General features: G+C 37.4%; 1 protein-coding gene across 13 annotated transcripts in view; it reads left to right on the top strand.

The window, feature by feature from the left end:
* Window positions 1–24,764, top strand: part of VEZT (vezatin, adherens junctions transmembrane protein) — a 91,145-nt gene that overhangs the window by 27,458 nt on the left and 38,923 nt on the right. For 4 of the 13 annotated variants that reach the window (XM_003929578.4, XM_039471704.2, XM_074402399.1 and 1 more), the window contains exons 2-6: window positions 2,814–2,945; window positions 8,365–8,454; window positions 14,059–14,234; window positions 17,772–18,047; window positions 21,143–21,280. In XM_003929578.4, coding sequence (XP_003929627.1) covers window positions 2,814–2,945; window positions 8,365–8,454; window positions 14,059–14,234; window positions 17,772–18,047; window positions 21,143–21,280 — 812 coding nt within the window. The other 9 variants (XM_010340169.2, XM_039471703.2, XM_074402398.1 and 6 more) reach the window with 5 other exon arrangements.

Raw genomic sequence — 24,764 nt, 5'->3', positions numbered from 1 at the left:
ACAATTAGCAGTCAAGAGTGTGTCTCCTGGTTTTGGTTGAGTCTTTTATTAGAAGAGGAGGGCACAGTGGTTTGCACCTGTAGTCCCAGCTACTCAAGAAACTGAAGCTGGAGGATAGCTTGAGCCCAGGAATTCTAGGCCAGCCTGGACAACACAGTGAAACCCTATCTCAAAAAAAGAAAGGAAGGGAAAGAAAAGAAAAAGAACAGGAGTCAGCAAATGATTATTGGGTCAGATTTGCCACCCCATATATGGCAGGTTTTTTAAATGTTTTTAAACAGCTAGGGAAAATATCAAAAGAATGTTTTGTTACATATGAAAATTATATGAAGTTCAAATTTTAGTGTCCATAAATAAAGTTTTATTGGGACATAGCCATACTCATTAGTTTATGTATTGGCTGTGTCTGTTTTCTCACTACAGCAGCAGACTTGGTTAGCTGTGACAGAGACCACATGGCCTGCAGAGTCTAAAATATTTACTATCCTGCCTTTTATCGAAAAAGGCTGGTGACCCAGAGTTAGAGTAACTTCCCTTTGATCCATCTTATTTATTGTTCTTCCACATGGGAGTTCATTTGAAGAAAGGTTTCTACTGCCTTAAAAACAAGGGTTTTTTTTTTTTTTTTAAGTATGTAAGGTCGGCCCAAACAAATGAACTGGCATTCTTATTCTTTTACCCCCACTGGGGCAAGAGCAGGGTAGAGTTCACAGTTCAGTTTGAAAATACAGATTCAGTAATTCAAGGCAGTATTTGAATATACATTATGGGTGATATCAAGATTAACTATTTGTGCTGCCAGAAATTTTAAATCTGACAGAGGGTTAAGAAACATATTCCTCCTTATATTACTTTTTTTTTTTTTGAATATTTTTCTTTTCTTTTTTTTAAGCCTCATGAATATTTTTCTTAAAAAAAGAAATTAAACGTAGCTTAAAAGAAAGGCATTTGACTCAATTCCTGTTCTCTCAAATTGATATCCCATAAATTGCTACTAGTCCAGCAGATTTCCACTCTTATTCTTCTGAATGCAAGCATATATTCCCTAAATGTCTGGCCCTATCTTAGCTGTCTCTCCTGTTTCCATAGTATCCAAATACTTCCCTAACATTGTTAACTTGCTTGGTGTATTTGTACTGAACTATAAGTAACTTTTTAGTGTCTTCCTCACTAGACATGGAAGGGGCTGTTTCTTATTTTAGGTAGTGTAGTATAATCCTGCTTTCTCTAACTGAGTGAACCTGTTTCCTCATCTGTAGAATTGGAATAAAAATAATAATGTTAATGCTGATAATAATACCTTTCATTGTTTGTTGTGAACGTTAACTGAGAAGATGAAAGCAAAATAGTAAGTTAAGATTTTGCCACATAGTACTTTAACTGGGTTGCTCCTTTTTATTTTTTCCTGTTGTTTTATCTCTAAAACCTAATAAACAGTCATTTTGGAGATTTAAATACTTCTTTGAATGGAATTAAGATTTATTTTTTAAAATGTCACCATCTGTATGCTTTAGAGAAGGTTGAAAGTTAAAATTAAAGCATGCTGTTTATCCAGAAATAGTTGTCCAGTAGATTTTCATCCAGTAGTGACACTGACATTTCTTTTTGATGGGGTTGGGGTGATTTTTTTTTTTTGTCTGTTCCAAAAATCTGTGCTCTTTCCACTTAGCTTATATATAGTTAAAAATATAAATGGAATGGTTACCTTGTGCTAAGGACTGTTCCAGGTACTTTATATTAATTTTAGTTTTCATAAGAACTCTATGAACTAATTGCTGTTACTGCTATTTTTTTGATGAGACAGCTGATGCACATAAGGATTCTAAATTGCCTGATTATTTAGCTAGTAAGAGGCATAGTTGGGCTTTGAACCTTAGACTGGTTTTTTTTGTGTTGTTTTTTTTTGAGCCGGAGTTTTACTCTTGTCACCTAGGCTGGAGGGCAGTGGTGCAATCTCGGCTCACTACAACCTCCGTCTCCTGGGTTCAAGCAATTCTCCTGCCTCAGCCTCCCAAGTAGCTGGGATTGCAGGCACATGCCACCACACCTGGCTAATTTTTGTATTTTTATTAGAGACAGGGTTTCACCGTGTTGGCCAGGCTGGTCTCAAACTCCTGACCTGAGATGATCCATTCCATTTGGCCTCCCAAAGTGCTGAGATTATAGGTGTGAGCCACTATGCCCAGCAGATTGTATTCTTAACCTCTGTGTTCTAATGCTTTTGTTAGCCATACTCTGTCCTATTTGCCATATGCTCGTATGTGAGATATAGCTTATCTAAGGTAACTTTCTTGAAGAGTTTTAAGTTTGTTCACAGTGCTGAGCATATGGTAGAGAATATGTATTTGTGCTTGAATGCTTTAAAGTATATGATGGGATTATAAAATTATAATTCATACTATGTAATCATTGTTTAATTCTTCTTGGCTTTGAGTAATAACATTGTCTTATAAACTATCTATAACTAACATTGGCTATTTTGAAGCAGTCTGCTCTAAGACTGTAAAAATTTGGGCAATGAAATTATTTCACAATCTATTTATATTTTTAAATTCATCTTGCTGGTGGTACTCACTAAAAAAAAACTGTGTGTTTTATTTAGAGTTTTTCTTTTTTGGGGTTCCTCTGTTGAATTGTTTGTTGATTTGTTTGTGTTAAATGGCATTGTATTGTAACAGATAATTCAGTTCTTATAGAAGAAGCTTTAGAGAATTTGGGTATAATAGTTGCAATAGTGAAGTCATATTGAGTTTGGCCTCTGAAACTTTTAAAATAATGATCTTGAAATTTGCTTTGTTTTATGTCTTTTTCAGAATTCTCCACTTTACCAATACTTACAAGATCTGGGACACACAGACTTTGAAATATGTTCTTCCCTGTCACCAAAAACAGAAAAATGCACAACAGAGGGACAACAGAAGCCTCCTACAAGAGTCCTACCAAAAGTAAGAAAGCATGCTCATTCTTTATGGCTGAATTTTTTCCACTTTCCCTTGTTGGCTATTCAGATACTTCTTAAGCACTTCCGTGTCCTTCCTTATGTTGCCTAAAACTATTTATTTCATCAACAGTACAATACTTTATGTTTAGATAAACATGAATCTTTACTGCTTTGGAATATTTTGTAGGCGATTTATATCCAGTGAGGAAATTAATTTGGTAAAGAATTAAAATATATTATTTGTTTAAACATTGATGCTATCCAAGTGAAACTGGAAAAATACACTAAAACTTTAATAACAACACAACTAATAGGAATCCTCTACTAACTGGATTTTTTCTCTTTAAATCTTCTTTTTAAAAAACAGCATTAATTACAAGAAAGCAAATTGATATTTCTTAAACATAGTTTCAGGGGTATATAATGGAGTGAATATAACTTCTGGTGCCTTTTTTATCTATAGAATTACATGCTTTTATACAGTAAATATCTCATAGTCGATGTCCAGCATTGTCAGGCTGAGATACTAGAAAAATCTCCATTAATTATGTTCTATAAAATGCGTTTTCTAGGTATATTTATGTTCTGCAAGCCATGTTTACTAAAATAAGAAATTCACAGGCCAGGCACAGTAGAGTAGCTCATTCCTGTAATCCCAATACTTTGGGAGACCGAGGCAGGTAGATCACCTGAGGTTATGAGTTAGAGACCAGCCTGGCCAACATGGTGAAACCTCGTCTCTAACTAAAAGTACAAAAATTAGCTGGGCGTGGTGGCAGGTGCCTGTAGTCCCAGCTACTCGGGAGGCTGAGGCAGGAGAATCGCTTGAATCTAGGAGGCGTAGGTGGCAGTGAGCTGAGATGGCGCCATTACATTCCAGCTTGGGCAACAAGAGTGAAACTCTGTCTCAAAAAAAAAAAAAAACAAAAAAAGAAAGAAATTTACTCTATTTTTAGATGAGACAGCTGAAGCATAGGAGGATTATAAACACTGTAGGTTACTTTGCTTATAAACGGTAGAGTTAGGATTAGAACCTGTAGTTTATGTCCAGAGTTTATGTTCTTAACCTCTGTGTGCGTTTCCAGTACATTTTAATTTTAACTAAAAAAATTATAATTTAATATAAAAAATATAAACAGATTTCCTCATTCCTTGAGCATTCCAGTTTAATCAGTGTTTTATCACTATTGAGAGGAGCATTTAAAGCTTTCAATTAGTCATTTACTCCACTGTGATAGGTAGGGAAGCATGGATTGGCAGAAGGAACCTCTCCCCAATCTTCTTACAGAAACACCTAATATGTGAGGTAACCTAGTTGGCCTGTTTGCAACAGCCAGGTAAATACTAGAGATTTTTTTGACTAACACCCAGGAGGTAAAAGTTAGAGTGAGAACTCACATGGATCGGAACCAGTTTTCGTAGTCCTCCGTTTATACCATTTCTTCCCTGTACCCCTTTTAAGTATGAATGTTCCTGGGAAGAGTTTTGAAAGCAAAACCTAGTAGATACATATAATAGGCTATTTAATAAGCTTGGATTTGAGGTTACTTGGCAACACAAAACAAAGAATGGCTAGGGGATAGTCTTAGAACAGCAGATGGTCATTAACCTCTAAGATTTTGTTTTGTTTTGATACGAACTTGGGTTTTATAGGTATTATTGTCATTTATGACAAGTATTTTTATATATAGAAATGCCACTAGTTTATAAATAAATCAAGTGAGAGTTTAAAATTGAATCCCCTCAGAAATTGAAGAACGATAAAAATATAGTCACAGCATTAAACAACAACAACCACAACACATCGTCAGAGGATATTTTTTAAAATTACCAGGCCAGGGACAATGACTCATGTCTGTAATCCCAGCACTTTGGGAGGCCAAGGCAGGAGGACCACTTGAGCCCAGGTGTTGGAGACCAACATAGCAAGACCCCATCTCAAAAAAATTATCATATGTCTAGAAAGTTTGTTTTGTCTTCATATTACACATTTATTTATTTATTTATTTATTTATTTATTTATTTATTTGAGACAGAGTCTCACTCTGTCACCAGGCTGGAGTGCAGTGGCACAATCTTGGCTCACTGCAATTTCTGCCTCTTGGGTTCAAGAGATTCTTTTACCTCAACCTCCCGAGTTTCTGGGACTACAGGTGTGTACCACCATGCCCAGCTAATTTTTGTATTTTTTAGTAGAGACAGGGTTTCACCATGTTGGCCAGGATGGTCTCGATCTCTTGACCTTGTGATCCACCTGCCTTGGCCTCCCAAAGTTCTGGAATTACAGGTGTGAGCCATTGCACCTGGCCTATTTATTTATTTATTTATTAGAGACAGGGTCTTCCTCTGTCACCCAGGCTGGAGTGCAGTCATATGATCACGATTCACTGCAGCCTTCATTTCTTCAGCTCAGGTGATCCTCCCACCTCCACCTCCCAAGTACCTGGGACCACAGACATGTGCCACCATGCCCAGCTAATTTTCTTTTTTGTAGAGATTTAAAAATTGCCACTCACTATGTTGCCCAGGTTGGTCTCAAACTCCTGGCTTCAAGCAATCCTCCTCCCTTGGCCCTTCAAAGTGCTGGGATTATAGGTGTGAGCCACCGCACCCAACCATATTGCACATTTCTAAGACAGTCTTTTAAACTGTAGGATCTATATTTTTCTAAAATGAATTTTTTCCTTTTTTTTTTTTTTTTTGAGACAAGAGTCTCACTTTGTTGCCCAGGCTGGAGTGCAGTAGCATGATCTCAGCTCACTGCAGTCTCCACCTCCTGGGTTCAAGCGATTATCCTGCCTCAGCCTCCCTAGTCACTGGGATTACAGGCACAGGCCACCAAGCCCAGATCATTTTTCTGTTTTTAGTAGAGATTAGGTTTTACCATGTTGGCCAGGATGGTCTTGAATTCCTGACCTCAAGTGATCCATCTGCTTCAGCTTCCAAAAGTGCTGGGATTACAGGCATGAGCCACTGTGCCTGGCCAATTTTTTTCTCAATTTGAAGACAGCTAAATTTTAGAAAGCTGTTGTATTGTTTAGCTCCTTGTCAGGGAATATATGTTTAGAATTGCTCCGAAAATTGTGTTCAAGAAGTGAAGTATCAATTATTTCCTTTGAAAAGCCATTTTTCTATGAGTTATTAATGAAACCATCCTTAGCATTAATTGCCCTCTCTTTTTTAACTTTATTTTTGCATGTGATTGTTAGTAGTTGTTAAGTAGTCTGCCCTGGTATTCTTAACATAAATAATTCTTCTGTCTCTTTCTGGTGTCTTTTCTTGTGATTATTCTTAAATTCATTCCATAGAGTTTTAGCAGCTGGCTTCTTATTGGCTTGGTGTCTTCCCTGGGAATCTCATATACTTTCTTGCCACTGATGTCCATTCTCCAGGCTTTGCTGAGTTCCAGATGCTTGTTAGACATTTTCATCTGCATGTGCCCCACAAAGCTCAGATTCAACTTGTCTAAAATAGGACTTTCCTCAGACATCCCCCAAACAAACAAAAAACGTTCTTTTTAATAGTGCCAAATTACCACCCTCTCAGTTGCCATACCATTTCCAATTGCATGGCATAGCTTTGGTCATCAAGTGATACATCCAGTCAGCTTCTATGTCTCTTAAATCTAACTCTGATTCATGATCCTTTTTGTACTCATTACCTAATTTAAAGGCCTTTATTGTTATTTAGCTGGGTTATTAAACATCATCTTTTTTTTTTTTTTTTTCAGACATAGCCTCGCACTGTCACCTCGGCTGAATGGCACAATGTTGGCTCACTGCAACCTCTGCCTCCCCAGTTCAAGCAATTCTCCTGCCTCAGCCTCCCTAGTAGCTGGGATTACAGGTGCCCACCACCATGCCTGGCTAATTTTTTGTATTTTTAGTAGAGACAGGGTTTCACTATGTTGGTAAAGCTGGGCTCAAACTTCTGACCCCATGATCCATCTGCCTTGGCCTCTCAAAGTGTGGGATTACAGGCGTAAGCCATGGTGCCCAGCCTTAAATATCCTCTTAATCATGCTTCTTGTCTACAATCATTCCCTGCCAGTATAGCCTCTGCACTATTGCAAGTTATTTTTCTGTATTGTTTCACTTTCTTGCATAAAAATCTTTGGTAGCTCCTCACAATGTACAGAATAATGTTCATATTATTATGGTATATAAGACTAAGATCCTTTAAAACCTGTCTCCATGTACTGTTTTAACTTCCTTACTAATTCCATCTTCTCTTGGGTCCTAACTGTCCTGGACTATGCTGCCATCCCCACGCCATGTGCTTTCATACTCTTTCCTTCATCCTCTTCCCTTGACTGAAGTGTTCTTCCCTTCTTTTTTTTTTATTGAGATGCAGTTTTGCTCTTGTTGCCCAGGCTGAAGTGCAATGGTGTGATCTCGGCTCACCGCAACCTCCACCTCCTGAATTCAAGTGATTCTCCTGCCTTAGCCTCCCGAGTAGCTGGGATTATAGGCATGAGCTACCAACCCTGGCAAATTTTTAATTTTTAATAGAGACGGGGTTTCTCCATGTTGGTCAGGCTGGTCTCGAACTCCCAAACTCAGGTGATTCACCTGCCTTGGCCTCCCAAAGTGCTGGGATTATAGGCGTTATCCACTGCACTCGGTCCATTCTTCCCTTCTTTGTTGAATTTCTACTCATCTGTTAGGGCTCAGCTCCAGTGTTATCTCCTCTCTGACCTCCTCTTAACACTTTTTCAGACTTTACATTGATTTGTAATTCTTAATATTGTCTCTTCTTCTATACTAAGTTCTTGAAAACAGCAGTTACATGTATTTATCTTTTTTCCCATGACCCTTTGCAGTACCTGGGATATATTAATCTCTCAATGAATATAAACTCCACTTACTGGCATGCTCAAGGAATGGGCTATTAAGGTAAATTGAGTTTTTGGTTGATTCAATAGTAAAGCTTTTATTTCAATATGTTACAGTTTTTCTAAAATGATCAAAGTATCTTTTTGACTTAGAGTTGTGGAATGAAATGGTCTTAATATTTCAGAACTTGTAACCACTCTATGGTTTTCCATTCTGAAATAGATACTATCATCATGTTGACATAGATAGTACATAGTCTCAAGAATAAATGGGCTGCATCAGGAAGACTTCTGCCTGCTCTTTAGAAATTGGATTTTCAGGCCTCATTCCAAGTCTATTGAATCAGAATCTTTAGTTTGGGGGCCCAAGAATATGTTTCTAACTAAAATCTCCAGGTGATTCTGATATGCAACAAAATTTGGACTAATAAGGAGGCCGAGACATAATTGACAAAATATATAACCTGGACAATTTTTTTTCTCCCTTTTCTGATAAAAATTCTGATTGATTGGAGGTAAGTAATTTGAAGTTTTTCTGCTGTTTGTGTATGCTTTAATAATCCTATACAATGTCATTCATCTCCTTCAGCAAGGCATCCTGTTAAAAGTGGCTGAAACCATCAAAAGTTGGATTTTTTTTTCTCAGTGCAATAAGAAAGATGACTTACTTCACAAGTTGGTAAGTGGTCACTTCTTTTTGTCACTTTTCAGGATTCTTGGTTATTAGTGAAAGAATTGGTCAATCAGAATTTACTTTACTATCAATTCGGGCAGTAATTGATTTGTATTAGAGATTCTGCTCAGGGTCCTTTAATTTGGGCTTACTGGCATTGTTGATAGTTTTATAAGAGGTTGTTAGCCACTCAGAATAGAATATTCTGACAGTTATTGAAACTTTATCTGTTAGATCCCTAATTTACTACTGACCTCTTCATCCATTGACAGGTATTCCTCTCCATAGGTAAAGGAATATGTCATTAATGGGATCAATTCAATCTGTTAAATCACAGAATTTCCCAAAGACTCGAAACAGTCAACCTCAAGGGTCTTTGTGATTTTTGTGAGGCTTTGTTTTTTCTACTTTCTGCTGTTAACAGAACTCCAGAGGGGGAATACTTCAACCTTCTGACATCCTAACAATACAAAATTCAGGGAGTATAATTTAAAAATTCAAGTTATGTGACTCTCATGGCTCCCAGAAGGAGTAATGTAGTTACGAATAAGTAGATTTCAGGATCTCTGCTGGCCTGTGACCTTAGGAATTATCATTCTTGTAAATTAACATTTGTAAAGAGATTGTTTACAAAGTGCTTTCACATTTTGATTTGGTAATCGAAACAACACTGTAAGATTTAGTGTACTTCACTAAATAATAATTCAGTTTGCTTTAATAACTTACTGAGTGAATTGTTTAAAAATGTTTAGCTAGAAAGTGATAGAGCCAGAATTTGAACCCAGTGCCCTTAGTTCCAAAGCCCCTGCTCTTTCTGCTATAACATACAACGTTTCTAGCTCAAGAATTATTATTTTTTGACTGACTAAAATTACTTTTTTAGCAATCCAAATTGTCAAGTTCTTTGTTCAGGGTTTCATCTTTGTTGAAGGTGTATTGAGAAGGTCAATGAAGTGTCTTATCATCTACATAGAATGTCATTTTTATCCAGGTGGAGCCATCTCATTCTTCAGTGATACTAGGACTGTGGTAAGGTATATGGATCCGTATACATTGTTCTGTGATTAAGTCATAGTCTGCCTAGGCCTGGTCTTTCATTCTTGGTTCTGTGTCACTGACCACGTTTTATGTGATGTTTCGCTATAAAGTACCAGCTTCTATATGCATCCCTTTTGTGCCTGTATTATGGAGAACTATAAGAATACATACATAAGGAATTGTTTACTAGTAATGGAACAAGAAATTGCCAAGTTGGCTTTGGGTGTGAGATTGCTTGACTTTTTCCCCTTGATTATGACATATTTAAAATGTTGTTAGCTATACAGATATTGAAGCAGGCTCTCTTCTCTTTTATAAGAATATTGGCAATTGCTCTTTGATATCCGAACATTTTACTATTGTTCATTTTTATAGTACTTTTCTTAAGAATTAAAAAAAACTCCTTTATAGCAATGGTGATGGTAGTGGTAATAGCACTTTTTAAGTGCTTTTTAGCCTATAAAGTGCTTTCACACATGTTATCTCATTTGATCATGTTATCTCATTTGATCCTTATATCAATAGTACTGTGATATTACAAAGTGTGTAAGATCTTTAAAGAATACAGACACATGAATAAGTTCCCTTCTTCATCCCTAAAGAAAAAGAAATCAAAATCTCTTAATTTTTTATCTGTGCTTTCTCATACCCTTTCATTCCATCCAGGCAGAAAGGAATTCCTAAACACTTTCTCATGCCACATCCCTATTTAGATCCTAGAAAGATCTTATCAATCAAATCAAGTCCAAATTTGTCACCTCAGCACTAGAGTCTGCATAATTTGGTCCTAACCTATCTTTCCAGCTTTGTCCACCAGCATTTGTATCAGTGAACCCAGTCTTCATTTTCCTTTATTCCATACTTATTTTGTATGTCTATGTTTGTGCTCTTATACTGTGATGGAATTCTTTGTTTTTATTCTTGATCCATTGGAATCTTTTCAATAAGCTCTGCTAGCTTTTTCTCAAAGCTTTCCCAAAACTTCAGCCTATTATAGCTCTTATTTTCTGTATCAATCTAGCAAAAATTATGTTTTGTTCTATAAGTTTTTGTATTGTATTATATCCACCATGTGCTTTTCTTTATTAATTATTGCATAGGTAGTAACAACAGTAACAGCTAACACACAGTGCTTACTATGTGCCCAACACTCTTCTTGGTATTTTACAGATACTGACTTAATTAATCCTCCTTACAACCCTGTAATGTAGGTACTGTTATTATCCCCATTTTGCAGGAGAGGAAACTGGCACAGAGAGCTTATTAATGTGCTTGAGTTGTGGAGCAAGGATACAAAGCTAGACACTCAAGGATACAAAGCTTGGCAGTCAGACTTGTTGAAAATGTGCCAAAGTTTACATAGTATACCTCCTAGGAGCATAGAACCTCCAGCTATGCAGGTGATACCTGTTAGTTGATCACAGTTAGTACCTTTTCAATTTCTTCATTTGTTTGAGACCTGGATCTGGACCTCCCAGTCCAAATAGAACTGTCATGGCATGTTTCTTAATTTGAGGTGTCAATTTTTCTGGTAGTTTGATTGTTACATTGTAACACAGTTAACATGTTTTCTGCAGTTCATATTTTTTAAATCAAAGAGTAATATTTTTTCTTTAAGAAACTTAATTCATTAATCTGATTCAATTTAAACAGCTATTATAATCAGAATATAGTTCAAGTTTTTCCTCTGTATGAGGCAATCTAATCACTAAGATAACACTGTCTTAGTTATTTGGAGTGTTTTGGTACCTTTCCAGTTTATGTGAATGCATAGATGATTGTGGGTTGTTTGTTGGTCACATTCTTTCTTTTTTCTTTTCTTTTTGTTTTTTGTTTTTTTTTGAGACAGAGTCTCGCTCTGTTGCCCAGACTGGAGTGCAGTGGCACCATCTTGGCTCACTGCAACCTCCACCTCCCAGGCTCAAGCAATTCTTTTGCCTCAGCCTCACAAGTAGCTGGGACTACAGGTACATGTCACCACACCTGGCTAATTTTTGTATTTTTAGTAGAGCTGGGGTTTCACTGTGTTGGCCATGCTGGTCTCTAAGTCCTGGCCTCAAGTGATCTGTCTGCCTTAGCTTCCCAAAGTGCTGGGATTGGATTTGAGCACTCGTTCCCTGGCAACCCCTAAGCACTTAGGGGTGAACCACAGCACCTGGCTGGTTTGTCACATTCTCGAATCAGATATTCCTAATGATTTTAATACTTCCTCTAAGTCGGTTGGTTTTGGGAAGGTGTAACCCCAGTTTACACATGAGTCTGATGCCAGGGAATGGTGTTGAAGAAAGTGAGTAACTGATTAAGCAGAATCTCTATCTGTGAAGAGAGCGTGCTCCCATTGAATATTAATGGTTTTTCCACTCTCTGTAAGCCTTAGCCTTCATCTAGTTAGGCTTCATTAAACTTACCTTATATAGGTACATAGAAGTCTCATAAAAGGTATGGTTTAAAGCTTTTGTAGCAAAAGTTTGAGTTTTAGTACTTGCATTGAATATGGGCTGTGTCGAATTGGGGAACCAAGTAGTAAGATCAATTTCAGAGATTACTTAAAAAGCTACAGTGCCCGATCTCCCTGCCCTCCTTTTTCTCCCCTCTGAACAATAGTATAAAGTGAGTTGTGTTGCCCTGTCTTTATGGAAGTGGGGTGGCATGTCAAATAGTTAAGTGGTTCCTAATGTTAGAATCAGAATTGTAGGAAGAGAGAAGAGACAATTGTTCAAATATGCGACATAAAAGTGCTGCAGAGGTACATGCAGAGTGTCAGAGGTGTTTTTAAAAAAGCCACATCAGGCTAAAAGAAGGATCAACATTCCATTGAGAAGATGGTCTCTTTTTGCACTGAAGATAAATAAAATCTATCTAAATGCACCTAATATTAAAAGTCTTCTTCTCTAAAAGTGGCATATAACCCTGATCAAGAGGTCATGGGCTCAGCTTGATTTATGGTTCACCACATTCTTACTGAAGTCCTCATTATGATCAGCTAGGGCTAGAATGTGTGGTGTGGGAATGATTAAATTAAGAAGAGCAAACCTGTTGCCTTCACACCGTAGACCTAATGGGACTTACTTTAATTGCAAATGGGCTTGTCCATTGTTCTCTTTATTTTGATCATATAATAGGATCACTCTAGTACTAATTTTTTATTTTTGAGATGAAGCCTTGCTCTGTCATGCAAGCTGTAGTGCAGTGGCACAATCTTGGCTCACTGCAACTTCCACCTCCTGAGTTCAAGAGATCTCCTGCCTCAGCTTCCCAAGTAGCTGGGATTGTAGGCATATGCCACCACCACAACCATCACACCTGGCTAATTTTTGTATTTTAGTGGAGATGGAGTTTCACCATATTGGCCAGGCTGGTCTCGAACTCCTGACCTCAGGTGATCCACCCACCTTGGCCTTTCAAGGTGCTGGGACTACAGGCATGAGCCACTGCACCCAGCCTCTATTTGTTTAAATTTAATACAAAAAACAACTTTAAATTTTCTTTTGAGGCAGACTATATGCAGGGAAACACAGCTACCAAATGCTTAGGATTTGAAATCAAAATTCTTAATCTCTTTGGGCTTTGGTGTTCTCCCATATATAATGGAGAGGAGGATGATAAGGTATATCACAGGGTTACTATGAGAATTCACCTGTCTTCTCTAACAATGCTACCTCATCTCTCACCTCTCTACTGTGTATACTCTGCACACAATCTATTAGTAATATCATCTAATATCAGACAACTCACACTTCCTCAAATTAGAAAGGCTTTTATCCTGTATCATCCCACTTCTCCAACTCCTTTGTCTAGTCACTTCTTGTTCATCTTTTAAAATTTAGCTCAGGCTTCACCTCTTTTACTTTCTCTGACTTTATTACAGGCTTGGTCCCTTTATGCCATTTTCATAGTGCTCTGGGTGTATTTCATCACACTCCTTTATATGTTATATTGCAACTGTTTACTTTTTAGGACTTTAGGGACAGATACTTACATATCTTGTTCATTTAGTGTCTTCAGTGTCAAGCATGGTACCTGGCTTATAGAAAATATTCCTTGATAGATGAACAGAAGGAAGAGAGGGAGGAATAAATGAGCTGGTATATGTGAAGGCATTTTGTAAACTATAAAGTGCTATGCAAATGTGTGATTTTACATTACATTCCTTAATAATGTATTGAATATCTGAATATCTATTTTTAGGAGGCCTTGATCCTGCTGATAAAATTCTTAAATATTGGCTATATTGTTACAGTTTCAGGGACAGCATTTTTTATGTTATAGGATTATATTTTTCATGTTGTACCCTAGCAGTTTAATTAATTAGGCTTAACTAGACAGGTTTATTAATATGTAATTACTTTACATCTGATGGCTCAATAATGTCTACCTCAATCTTTATTGTTTCACATGTCCAATGAAAATAAAATCTATCTATCATACTGAAGGTAGATTCGACTATGGTTTCTTCTTAAAATATCTTCTGAAAATAAACACCACTAAATTTTATTAGCACATTAGGAGCTTAGTGTTTAATGCAATATTATATATGTATTAATACCTCTTTTCTGGTATTCTAATGGCAAGGATACTGGATTCCGACTCGACTCATTGCATACCATCCTGCAACAGGAAGTCCTGTTACAAGAGGATGTGGAGCTGATTGAACTACTTGATCCCAGTATCCTGTCTGCAGGACAATCTCAACAACAGGAAAATGGACACCTTCCAACACTTTGCTCCCTGGCAACCCCTAATATTTGGTACTGTCCAAAAAATACCTATTCTTTGACTGCTTACATATAGAGTATTAGCAGAGGAAACCCATCATCATGCTCTCCATTATAAAGACATAAACATTCCATACATTTAGCAGTAGAATTAAAGTAATGATATGGGGGGGAAAAGTGCCTTCTTTTTTTTTTTTTTTTTTTTTTGAGACAGAGTTTCGCTCTTGTTACCCAGGCTGGAGTGCAATGACGCGGTCTTGGCTCACCGCAACCTCCGCTTCCTGGGTTCAGGCAATTCTCCTGCCTCAGCCTCCTGAGTAGCTGGGATTACAGGCATGTGCCACCATGCCCAGCTAATTTTTTGTATTTTTAGTAGAGACGGGGTTTCACCATGTTGACCAGGATGGTCTTGATCTCTCGACCTCGTGATCCACCCACCTCGGCCTCCCAAAGTGCTGGGATTACAGGCTTGAGCCACCGCGCCCGGCCAAAAGTGCCTTTCTAAAGTAAATACTATTTAAAGTGAAGCTAGGAAAAAGTCCAATTTGGTTATTATATACTTCCAACTCATTGAAGTTAGTTCTGTGCTCAGCAACCTAGCAAATGGGCATAACAAGTGCTGAAAAGTTACTCTGCCAGATGCAGTGGCTCATACCTATAATCCCAACACTTTGGGAGGCCGAGGTGGTAGAATTGCTTAAGTCCAATAGTTTGAGACAGGTCTGGGCAACATAGCAAAATTCCATCTCTACAAAACATTAAAAAATGATTTTGGATATGGTAGCATATGCCTGTAGTACTAGCTACCTGGAAGACTGATGTGGGAGGATCACTGGAGCCCAGCAGTTGGAGGGTGCAGGGAGCCATGATCATACCACTGCACTCCAACCTGAGCAACAGAGCGAGAACCTGTCTCTAAACAAAAAAAGAATTTATTTTACCCATACACCTATGCATAAGGGTGCATGCAAACCTATTATTCTTTATGTTTCTTTATAATGAATAGCTTTTATCATAACCGTATTGTAGACCAAGAATAGGATGGGACATGGAAGTAGGCAGTTGATTCTGACTGTGTTGGCTGAGAAAAGATCATAGGGAACATGATTTGATGATTCAGACCATCCTAGAACTTTTCAACCTCTTGAACTATTTGGGTCTAGAGCAGAAGTCCCAATAATCTATTTAAAAAAAAAAAAAAAGAATGTGTAACAAAAAGGGATTATATGTAAAGAATGATTGATGTCTTCTTTCTGTTAAAGTACTTTATTAAATTTGACGTAGAAGGGAGGAATGAGTCAAGAAATGCACTAGATCACTGCTCAAACTATTCAAGTTATATAGGCAGTAACATTCATTGGCCTTAAGGTTCTGGATTTATGCCTTCCCTGTCACGCTGACAAATGCTTCATTCTGCAGTCACTTAGATATGATCATGCAGAAGTAAAGCATCTTATTCTTCAAAAATATGAGAATTTAAGAAGCTGATAGAAGGAACCATAGGTTTTTATTTTATTTGGTTTTTATGAATTTACTACTTTACTGTTTCCTTTAACCACAAATATAACCAAGCAACTATGAGACCTATAAATGACTTTAGAGTTTACTATTAATATATAAAAATTTATGATGAGATTTTGCTTTATGGTATTACCTGTATCATTTAAAAAGTAAAGGATTCTAAAGGAAATTAGGGCAAATTTGCTTAGGCTGGAGTACAGAGGTATAATCTCGGCTCACTGAAGCCTGAGCCTCCTAGACTCAAGTGATCCTCCCGCCCTAGCCTCCCAAATACCTGAGACTAGAGGAGCATGCCACCACACCTGGCTAATTTTTGTATTTTTTGTAGAGACAGGGTTTTGCCATGTTGCCCAGGCTGGTCTTGAACTCCTGTACTCAAGTGACCTGCCTGCCTCAGCCTCCCAAAGTGCTGGGATTACAGGCATGAGACTCTGTACCTGGCTACGGAAAATACTTAATAAGAAACATTCTTGCATGTGATTTTCTTTGCAGTATGACTATAACTCTTTCCAAAGATGTTTTTCAGCTATTTTCAGACACATCCCCCCTTATCTTCCCTTCTTTCTTTTATTTTCTTTTTTCTTTTCTGAGACAAGGTCTTGCTTTGTCACCCAACTAGAGTGCAGTGGTGTGATCTCAACTCACTGCAGCCAGCTCAAGTGATCCTCCCGCCTCGGCGTCCTGAGTAGTTGGAACTACAGATGCATGTTACCACACCTGGCTAATTTTTGAATTTTTTTCAGAGACAAGGTCTCAGGGTGTTGCCCAGGCTGGTATCGAACTCCTGGGCTCAAATGATCCTCCCATATCTGCCTCTCAAAGTGCTGAGATTACAGGTGTGAGCCACTGTGCCTGGCCCCCTCTTTCTTATAGAGACACATTTTCACCAAAGCATTCATTGCTTTAAAGATGTATTTTAGTCTGTTAGATTTGTAAGTGACATGAATTTTAAGATGTGTACATATTTTTATTTCAATTAAAGCAGTATAAAAGTACAAAGCTTGTCCATATCATGGTCATAGTAAGTATGTATATTCCAAATTAATAATGATGATTATTTAAAATTTGAGAACTTTATTCAAACAATTACTCATCAAGTATATATAATTTCTAATTGGAAAAAGGTATGCATATTATTGATATAGTATGTGTTTCTATACAAATAAAGTTTGATTTTAGGAAAAAGGGATTTATAATATCTCTGAAACAGTATTTTTACTTTTAGATCTATAAAATTGGATTTTAAAATCTCTAATTTGCTTTTTAGGTTAAGGATTCCATATCTTTTATATATTTTTAAAAAGTTGTTTCAGAAGACACCTATTTTTTTATTTATTATCACTTTTATTTTTTAAAGAGAAATGTAACAGTTGCTTTGGGGTCACACAGAGGGATTGGCTCGAATTAGAAGCCAATTGTTGGTAAAATTGGTAAAATCTTCACTGAAAATTTGGTGTCAGAGGAAGATTTGAAGGATTGGGTTTTGGTATTAAATATAAGATGACACCAGGCAAAAAAGGAAAGAGAAGGAAGAGATGTTTTGGTTTACGGTGCTTGGAGTTGACGGCTGGGATGCTGATCTGAGTCAAGTCATGATCTGGGCCAGCTGAAGGATCATGTAGACTGAGCTAATGAAGTTTGATTTTATCCTGCAGGCGATAGGTGGTATTTCTAGTCTGGAGACTGTATATTTAGGCCTTTTGTTGGTGCTGCCCAGCATTCAATTACCACCTATAGAGAAGTTCTCTGAGTTTCTTTTGTGGAATCAGCTTTACCTGATTCCAGAAGATACGTGTTTCTAATGTTCTTACTTAAACTTATCAGCTTAGATGTTAATACGTAAGCACTATTGTCTAGTTGCGAGGTATTTTAAGAATCTTTCACATCATCTTCTTAAATGTTGTATTTTTTTAAGTTATGCTTTACAAAGAGACTAGCATTTTACCTCTTCAGTAAACCTAAATTTAAATTTCGCTTTTACTGATTAAAGTAACTCACCTTTCTTTCTCTAATCTGATGGCTATCATTTTCTTCCTTTCTTGTTCCCAGGGATGTCTCAATGCTATTTGCCTTCATTAGCTTGCTTGTTATGCTTCCCACCTGGTGGATTGTGTCTTCCTGGCTGGTATGGGGAGTGATTCTATTTGTGTATTTGGTCATAAGAGCTTTGAGACTATGGAGGACAGCCAAACTACAAATGACCCTAAAAAAATACAGTGTTCGTTTGGAAGATATGGCCACGAACAGCCGAGCTTTTACTAACCTCGTGAGAAAAGCTTTACGTCTCATTCAAGAAACCGAAGTGATTTCCAGAGGATTTACACTGTGAGTTCATTTTTTATTTTATTTCTTAAATGATTATTTTCTACTCCATGAAGGAAAATATTTATTACCTATTTTCATTTCTGTGTTGCATTTATAGGAAAGAAGTGCTTTTCTCTTTAGTATTTACTAAAGTCAATTAACTGCTAAGTGAAGGAATAAATATATTATGTGCTAGATTTAATATGTAGTATGATTCTGCTTATCTACTTTGAGAAACTAATGTGCATTGGAGGTTATGAGTATTTCTGCATGTTACCATGTGATTATATGAGATAATATGTATAGAATGTCTAATACTGAGCCTAACATGCAGTAGTTACCCAGTAAATGCTTGCTCCCTTTACTCCCTTTCAAATGCCTTTTTTATGATAAACATATCTGCTACAAATTCATTTTGAAAACTCCTGACATGTGCTAATAACTGTTTAGGTAAATATTAGCAGATATTACAGCACTGATACTCTCTGAATATCATGCAAACAGTGATGTTTCCCAGTCTCACAGGAAATTAAATATTCACCAACCTAGCTGTAAGTATATTAAGCTGTAGGATATACTGGCTACTTAATCTATTATTAAAGGGAAGGTTACATTTATTGAGTACCAACTATGTTCCTTATACAATGCTAGTCACTTTTGCATACAACTAAAGGCATAGAATTATAAGTGGTAAATATTCATTTCCATTCCATCTGATTCTGAAGCCTGCTTGCAGTACACTGGACACCTGCCAAACACTTAACAGATGGCAGTTGTATGCTAGCATATTTAATAACTCATATAACCTATATAACTTTTACAATCTATAGGTAGGATAAAGTAAATGTATGGTAAAGAACATTCATAGCTCTTAATTAGTTATATCTAGAAAATCATGAAAAGAGGGAGTGAAGAACCTCTGGTAGTCATCACATCCTTCACTCTGTTCTGCTCTAGAATACTACACAATCTTGACTTAAACACTGTTTCTAGAAAATCATGGAACAGAGAAATGGAAGACTCCCAGTAGTTATCTTGTTCTTTACTCTTTTGTGGTCTACACACAATTCCAAGACATAAGACAGATTTTATCATATCTCTTTCTTCTCAAAGTATAAAAGTCTGCCAGGTGCAATGGCACATACCTATAATCCCAGCACTTTGGGAGGTCAGGACATACAGATCACTTGAGCCCAAGAGTTCAAGAGTAGCCTAGGCAACCTAGTGAGGCCCCATCTCTACAAATAATAAAAAATTAGCCAGATGTGGTGGCATGTACCTGTAGTCTAAGCTACTCAGGAGGCTGAGGCATGAGGATTACTTGAACCCAGCAGGTTAAGGCTGCAGTGAGCTGAGATTGCTCCCCTGCACTCCAGCTTGGTCAGCACAACTAGAGACAACAGATTCTGTCTACGCTGAGCAAAAGACTTAGTCTCAAAACAAACAAACAAAAAAAGGTATGAAAGTCCTTAGCATCTGCTGATTTTTGTCCTTCCATTAGTTTAAGTCTACTTATTGACTTAAAGGATAGCACATTTTAAGTTGTTCGAATGTCAAATTTTAAAAGTTTAAAAAAATCACACTTAAGTAATAGTTCCTTTTTGTTTTAGAGAGAGGACTGACTGGTTAAACAAAGTGGCTTTGTGTTCAACTAATGGTTAGGCATGTATAGAGGATTCTGTGCTTTGTGTCATTTTCCAACTTTACCTATACCCATGGAATTTGCATGAAGAGGTAAAGTGGGCCAGTTAGACATGATTTGCTTCCAGATTATGCCTTCTACCCATTCAGTTGACGAGCAGGGAGAAAACATTTTGAAAAAAATTGTGCTTCATTTGTCTCTATCTAACTGGATAATGGGTTGAAAAATGAGGAATAATAAATCTTGAATCACAATTTTTTAGACATTTTCAAAATTAGTTTTTAGAACCAATTTAGTAAAATGGAGCACAAGCAGTAGTGCCATTTTTGGAATCATTAATGCTTCTTTTTCTGCCTCAAATTGTTTTCTCTAGCAAATAATTGAAACCTTTTTTGTCTTCATTCCCTTGTCGTAACATAAGCCTGTCAGTCATCATCCTATGCTTTTTATTGATTTTTTAAAAATTTGCTTTTTATAGATGTTTAATGCCTGAATACATTTTAGTGTGGTTTAACATTTTTAAAGTTTTGAGTTAAGTGTCTTGTTTTACAGCTTTGTGGTTATAATATAAGGAATTTACAAATGCCAATATTTTGTTTTACTGTTGGGAAAGATTACTGCTTAGGTCAAAAAAATTATCTGATAACCAGGTATTTACTCATGCATACTGTAAGTTATGAAATGTAATACACTGTATGTCATTTTTACAAATTAGATACTCCCCATTACTCTTACGGGAAGTGCCATCAAATGTGCTTCCTCTTGAACAGCTTTGAAAGTAGCTATGCTACTGTGTAGTAACACTTACTTTGCCTTTCTACTTGCATTCCCCTGTTGGCCACTGGTCCTGTTATCTTTCCACGTCCCCTACTTCATTTTGAGTAGGTAAGTGCCAGTGGCAGCAGGTGGGTAAGTAATTTTGCCCTACTTTTATGAATGTACAGAATGTATTTCTATACAGTATTTTTTTCTGTACAAGTGACCAAAATATGATCAGTAACATATGTAATGAACATATGTGAATGTATATTAAGAATTTGAAAGTGTTGATAATTAAGGTCTTTATATTTCCTATGGATGTAGGTTTTGAAGACTGAATATAAAATAGCTCCTCTTTAATATATTTTAGTAAGCAGAGTGTCAATGTAAAAAGGATGTGAATTCTTAATAAATATTTCTACATTTCTGTTATATCTCAGCCAGAATCCACTGTTTCCCCACATCAGAGGAAGCCTTTGCTCTTTGAGATTTTAATTTTTTATTTGTCCTTTTTTTTAGTGACTGTCTCTCTCTATATATATTTTCACAGAAATGACTGTTTTATGAGACCTGAGTTGACATAATCATTTTCTAGTGAAAATCATGAAAGAGGAATTTGTTTTCTACATTTAATAGAATTGTGGATTTAGGAAACAAAAACTTTAGGACACCTGTACAGTTGTATCACATTTTACTTTTCAAGTTTGCTTGACAGGGTCAGTGCTGCTTGCCCATTTAATAAAGTTGGACAGCATCCAAATCAGCATCTCATCGGTCTTCGGAAAGCTGTCTACCGAACTGTAAGAGCCAACTTCCAAGCAGCAAGGCTAGCTACCCTATATATGCTGAAAAAATATCCTTTTCTGTTTATATATGAAAATAAGCTATGTTTCTGGAGTCCTGGTATTATAGATACTATAGTTGTATCTTGTGAAAGTTTACTGTAAAATGAGATTGGCTATTTTGAAACTAATTTCCATCATCACTTCTATGTTAAAACTGGAAATGCATTCCTGGGGGAGTGACAATAACAGACAGGAAGCAATTCTGCTCTTGTGTGTCTGCTTTAAAAACAAGGAAAAAACTTGAAGTCTCTTCCTTTAGTCATCCAAAGAATGAAGTCAAAAGAGCCTGGCTTGGCCGGGCACGGTGGCTCACGCCTATAATCCCAGCACTTTGGGAGGCCGAGGCGGGTGGATCACGAGGTCAAGAGATCGAGACCATCCTGGTCAATATGTTGAAACCCCGTCTCTACTGAAAATACAAAAATTAGCTGGGCATGGTGGCACGCGCCTGTAGTCCCAGCTACTCGGGAGGGTGAGGCAGGAGAATTGCTTGAAACCAGGAGGCGGAGGTTGCGGTGAGCCGAGATCGTGCCACTGCATTCCAGCCTGGGTAACGAGCGAAACTCCATCTCAAAAAAAAAGAGCCTGGCTTTGCTAGGTCTGACATTTTTAAAAAATTTCTTAACATGGCAGATTTGCATCATGGCATGTTAATAAACTGGCAACTAGAAATCCTTCCCTTTTCAAAAAAAAAAAACAGGTTCTAGGAGCAGAATGGCTAAGTTCAAACACTGGCTATCAGTGGAGTTGTCAGTAACCTTAAGCAAGTTTCTTAACTTCTCTGTACCTTGCTTTACTCATGTTTAAGATGGTAGTAATAACATGATCTTCCCTACTGGATTTTTGTTAGGATCAAATGAGTTAATGCATGTAAAGTGATCAGATAGCATCTAGCGTAAGCACTCAGAGACTACATGACAATAAGTCTGTTGCTTAACCTTATTAAAATAGGAAATTAGTTCTATTAGCCAGAAAGTAAAGACATATAAAAGCTTTATGTTAGTAAAGACATGTAGATAAGTTAAATTCTGACTAAATAGAAGGCAAAAAGACAACTTTGCCACTTCAGGATGCTGGGTATTGCAGCACTAATAAATATAATACTTAAAGTTTACAGGGTGCTTTATGTTCTATCATATCCTTGTATATCCTTTTATAGCTAGATTTTCTTATCTCCATTTTATGAGAAAACCAAAATAGAAATTAAGTGACTTGTGTGGTATCATACAACTACTAACAGATGAAGTTGTGTCTTGACTGTAGGACTTACGACTTAAAACCATTTCTCTCTCTCTCTCTCTCTTTCTCTCTTTCTATATATGTATATGGAAATTTCATATACATATGAAGTATACATATTTATGTGTATCTACACACACATATATAAAATGGACACACACACACACACACACACACACACATAATGGAGAGAAAGCATTTTAATTTTTAGCAAGAACTTGCCCATTTTGTCCCCCCATTGCCTAAATGCTGGCCTGCTATAGGTCAATCATTCTTCCAGGTGCTAGGAAAACTGAGTAAAAACAGGTACTCGGCCGGGCGCGGTGGCTCAAGCCTGTAATCTCAGCACTTTGGGAGGCCGAGGCGGGTGGATCACAAGGTCGAGAGATCGAGACCATCCTGGTCAACATGGTGAAACCCCGTCTCTACTAAAAAAATACAAAAAATTAGCTGGGCATGGTGGTGCGTGCCTGTAATCCCAGCTACTCAGGAGGCTGGGGCAGGAGAATTGCTTGAACCCAGGAGGCGGAGGTTGCGGTGAGCCGAGATAGCGCCATTGCACTCCAGCCTGGGTAACAAGAGCGAAACTCCGTCTAAAAAAAAAAAAAAAAAAAAAAAAAAAACAGGTACTACCTACTTCTAAAGACTTTTGAATGTAATCAATAAAGAAATTAGTATTCATAATATGATATGAGTGCCATGGGTGCCTTCCAACATAGCAGGGGGCCGGCTTATGGGGTCAGAGAAGGCTTCCAGGGAGGTGACACCTAAGTTGAGCTTCAGAGAATGAATAGGAGTTGGCCATGAGGATGATAAGAGTCTACATTGCAGGTAGAAGGAAGCAAAAACATGTGGAAGGAAATAGAGATATGACAGTGTGGCATGTGAACTGTTGGTCATTCAGTAAATATTTATTGAGCACAGACTGCCAGGCATTATGCTAATCACTAGACATACAGTGATAAACATAATAGACATGATCCCTGCCTTACGGAGCTTGTAGTTCAATGTGGGTTAGGGAGTGAGAGGGCTAGCCTATTAAAAACTGCAGATTATATGAGTTCTTTGTACCAGCCATTTTTCTGGAAACTGGGGACCTAGCAGTGAACAACATAGACAAGATTCTTACTCTCATGGAGCTTACCTTGTAGTAGATAAAATTATCAATAAAACATGGTCTGGGTGCGGTGGCTTATGCCTGTAACGCTAGCACTGTCAGAAGCTGAGGCAGGAGGGTTACTTGAGCCCAGGAGTTTGAGACCAGCCTGGACAACATAGTGAGACCCTGTCTCTAACCCCACCTCCAAAAATTATTTTAAATTAGTTGTATGGTGGCACACATGCACATACCTGCCCTCCCAGCTACTTGAATGGGTAGACAGCAGTGTTCTTTGAGCCCCAAAGATCAAGGCTGCAGTAAGCTGTGTTTGTGCCACTGCACCCCAGCCTGGGCAACAGAGTGAGAGCCTGTCTCAAAAATAAATAAATAAATAAGTAGATAAATAATAAATGGACAGATGGGATTTTTCAGATAAAATAGTTACTATAAAGAAAAAAACCGGGGGAATAGGATAGAGAATGACTGGTGGAGTGCTGCTTTTTATTAGATGGTAAGGGAAGACCTCACTGAGGAGCTGGCATTTAAACTGAGGCTTGCTTGATGAGAAAGAGCTGGGGAAAGAGTATGCCAGTTAGATAGACCAGTGAGTATAAAGATCTTGTGGCAGGGATGAATTCAGCATGATTGGAATATAGAAAGAAGGCCATCATGAATTGAGCACAGTAAGTTGGAGTTTAGAGTATGAAATGAGACTAAGAGGTAGCCTGGGACCAGATCATATTCTCCATACAAGAAACCTTAATAAATTAAACTAAAAAAGAATCCACCAATCATTTTGAGAAGACCAGTATGATATGTAAACCTGTCTGGGCGCAGTGGCTCACACCTGTAATTCCAGCACTTTGGGAGGCTGAGGCAGGCAGATCATCTGAGGTCGTGAGTTTGACACCAGCCTGACCAACATGGAAAAACCGCATCTCTACTAAAAATACAAAAAATTAGCCAGGTTTGGTGGCATATGCCTATAATCCCAGCTACTCGGGAGGCTGAGGCAGGAGAATCACTTGAACGTGGGGGGCAGAGATTGCAGTGAGCCAAGATCCCGCCATTGTACTCCAGCCTGGGCAACAAGAGCAAAACTATGTCTAAAAAAAAAAAAAAATATATATATATATATATATATATATATATAT

Source organism: Saimiri boliviensis, chromosome 7, assembly GCF_048565385.1.
Source record: "Saimiri boliviensis isolate mSaiBol1 chromosome 7, mSaiBol1.pri, whole genome shotgun sequence".
Lineage (NCBI taxonomy): Eukaryota > Metazoa > Chordata > Mammalia > Primates > Cebidae > Saimiri > Saimiri boliviensis.
Note: the sequence above shows the minus strand (reverse complement) of the source record. Positions and strands in the feature narration are given on the sequence as shown.